Below are 2517 nucleotides of genomic sequence, written 5' to 3'. Positions count from 1 at the left end.
TTTTACATATTTCTGTATCCTCACATTGATATCATCATGCATAACTGAGTAATTGCTTTTCATACTTTTATGGAGAGGATTACATGAAAATGATTTTTTCCCTATGGTGAGCCCTACGGTGTCTGTTGAATATGTGGCATTGACTTTGTTCTGCATGGACTCAGTAGCATAGTTTCCACATCATTTCTTTAGTTGCAATCCCCTTATGTGAAGTCTGCCAGAATGGGTGCAAACACTTGTACTGTTTTACTGAATTGGAGCTTTCTGGCTAGTTGTTGGGCCAGGCATGTGTGGACACAAAGGGCCAAATGGCTGTTTGGTGGGCTTATGAGACTAAGAGTTTCTGCCTGCTCAGCTATCAGGCCATGTGTAGGTGCAGCTCTGATACTGTGTCTCCAGGGGGTGGTGCACTGCCTGATGAGCTTTTGGATTGGAAATGGGTGAGCCTGGGTACAAGATGGGGCAACTCTTCCAAGGCCTGTCAAAGAATGCTACTGTCTGGGCAGCAGCTGACATGCATAGGCACCGCAGAGCCAGATGGTTCTATGCAGGCCTGCCTGAGGATGCAAGCCACCACCCCATTCACTGTTCAGCAGATACAGGCACACATCAGTACAGCAGGGTCTGGCAGTTCTGGGAAGGGCTGCTGGATAAACAGTCAATCCTGGAGCCTGCCAACAAGGATGTAGCAAGGCCTAGCAACTTCATTATATTCTACCAGAGAGAGGCAAGGCCACTGCCTGGTTCATTGTCAGACAAGCAGGAGGCATACACCAGAGCAGCAGGGCCGAGCAGCCCTGTGGAGGACTGCTGGATCAGCTACTAAGCCTGTACCAAGCCTGCAAGGGTGCAGGCAGGTCTGGCGGCTCTGCAGAGGCCTACTGTAATAAGGAAAATCTATTGCCCTCTCTGCTGTCATTCAGGGAGCAGGTGACCACTGGTGCTGCAGGGCCTCACAACTCTGTAGAGGGCCATTGGATCAGGCATTAATCCTGGAACAAGCCTACAATGGCACAGCCAGTTCCAGAAGCTCTGTAGAGGCCTTTCATGGAGGGTCAGAGCCACTGCCTGCTCTGCTGTCATTCAGGAAACAGCAGAGTCTGATGGATCTGTAGAGGCTTGCTATGAGAAGGCAGGCCACTGCCTGATCACTGCTGGTCTGGGAGCAGGTGTACACTGGTGAAGCAGGCCCTGGCAGCTCTGTAGAGGGTCAAGGGGAAAGGCAGGGCTACTGGCAGGCTGGTTGATGGCTGATGCGGGTACCTGTGGGCTTACCAGGCCCATGGGTTGTGCAGGGCAGGGGTGTGCGAATGTGGTGGACCACCACTTACTGGCAGTTTCCCTCTGAGCAGGCAGGTCTGCTTGTTCACCTGGGTGGGTAGGGGCAGGGGATGCCATGTGGGTTCAAATGCTGGGGTATCAGTCTTTCTGTCTAACCTTGGCACCAGGCACCTGGAGTTGTGGTCCTGCAGACACCCCTGTGAATGTGGTGCAATGAAGGTGCACCCTGAGGATAGAGGAAGACTGTTTCCCCCAGCTGCCCAGGCAGGCTACACTCTAGCCAAGTGTTCAGCTTCAAGATGACACTGTAACATAACTGCTTAGGCTGGGGTTAGGTTCCTCTTCCTGGTTTTCTACTATGAGGTGGTGAAGCTGCNCCTTCTGGATCCCACCCCCAACTGCTCAACTCACTATTGAATCAGTGCCCTTCAATGCTGCCGAAGGTCAGGACGTTCTTCTCCTTGTCCACAATATGACAGAGAATCTTCTAGTCTATCACTGGTACAAAGGGCAAGAAGTGCTCAACAACCAACTCATTATATCATATATGATATATACTCAAGAATATACCTCAGGGCCTGCATACAGTGGTCGAGAGATATTATTCCCCAATGGATCCCTACTGTTCCAGAATGTGACGCTGGAGGATACAGGATACTACACACTACAAATCATAGATATATATGTCAGCGCTGACCAAGCATCTGGACAGTTCCATGTATACTGTAAGTGATTCCTCTATGGCCTCTGGGTGTTGGGGTGGGGTCGATTCTACTTCACACACACAGAGGACTGTAAGGCCTCGATTGTGCCTACATCCCCCTTGCATTATGTTCACTTCATGGTGTCCCATAATTCTCATAGACTTTCTTCACTTTCAAAAAAATAAAATTCCCCTCTTTCTGGGCTATTTCCAAAGATCTGTTCTTCAAGTTCAGAAATTCTCTCTTCTGCTTGATCTAGTCTTTCGGTGAAGCTCTCAATTGTACTTTTTATTTTATTCATTGAATTCTTCAGCTTCAAGATTTCTGTTTGGTTCTTTTTCCTGATTTCATCTCTTTGTTAAATTTCTCATCCAGATCCTGAATTGTTTTCCTGATTTCATTGAACTGTTTGTCTGTATTCCCCTGTATCACATTGAGTCTCACTGAGATCATTATTTGAAATTCCTTTAGTGGCATTTTGTAACTGCCCTCTTCTTTGGCATCTGTTGCTGGAGCCTTACTGTGTTGCTTT

At 48.4% G+C, this 2517-nt stretch overlaps 1 protein-coding gene across 1 annotated transcript in view; it reads left to right on the top strand.

Annotated features, from left to right (window-relative positions):
• The window catches only part of LOC103583349 (carcinoembryonic antigen-related cell adhesion molecule 6-like), a gene marked incomplete at its 3' end in the record, with an annotated part of 7938 nt that overhangs the window by 1846 nt on the left and 3575 nt on the right, over positions 1-2517 (top strand). The window contains exons 2-3 of the mRNA XM_008564686.1: positions 793-799; positions 1654-2006. Of these exons, the coding sequence (XP_008562908.1) occupies positions 793-799; positions 1654-2006 (360 nt within the window). The remainder of the gene's footprint in view (positions 1-792; positions 800-1653; positions 2007-2517) is intronic.

The sequence above is a fragment of the Galeopterus variegatus genome, unplaced genomic scaffold (assembly GCF_000696425.1).
Source record: "Galeopterus variegatus unplaced genomic scaffold, G_variegatus-3.0.2 Scaffold22087, whole genome shotgun sequence".
Classification (NCBI taxonomy): Eukaryota; Metazoa; Chordata; class Mammalia; order Dermoptera; family Cynocephalidae; genus Galeopterus; species Galeopterus variegatus.
Note: the sequence above shows the minus strand (reverse complement) of the source record. Positions and strands in the feature narration are given on the sequence as shown.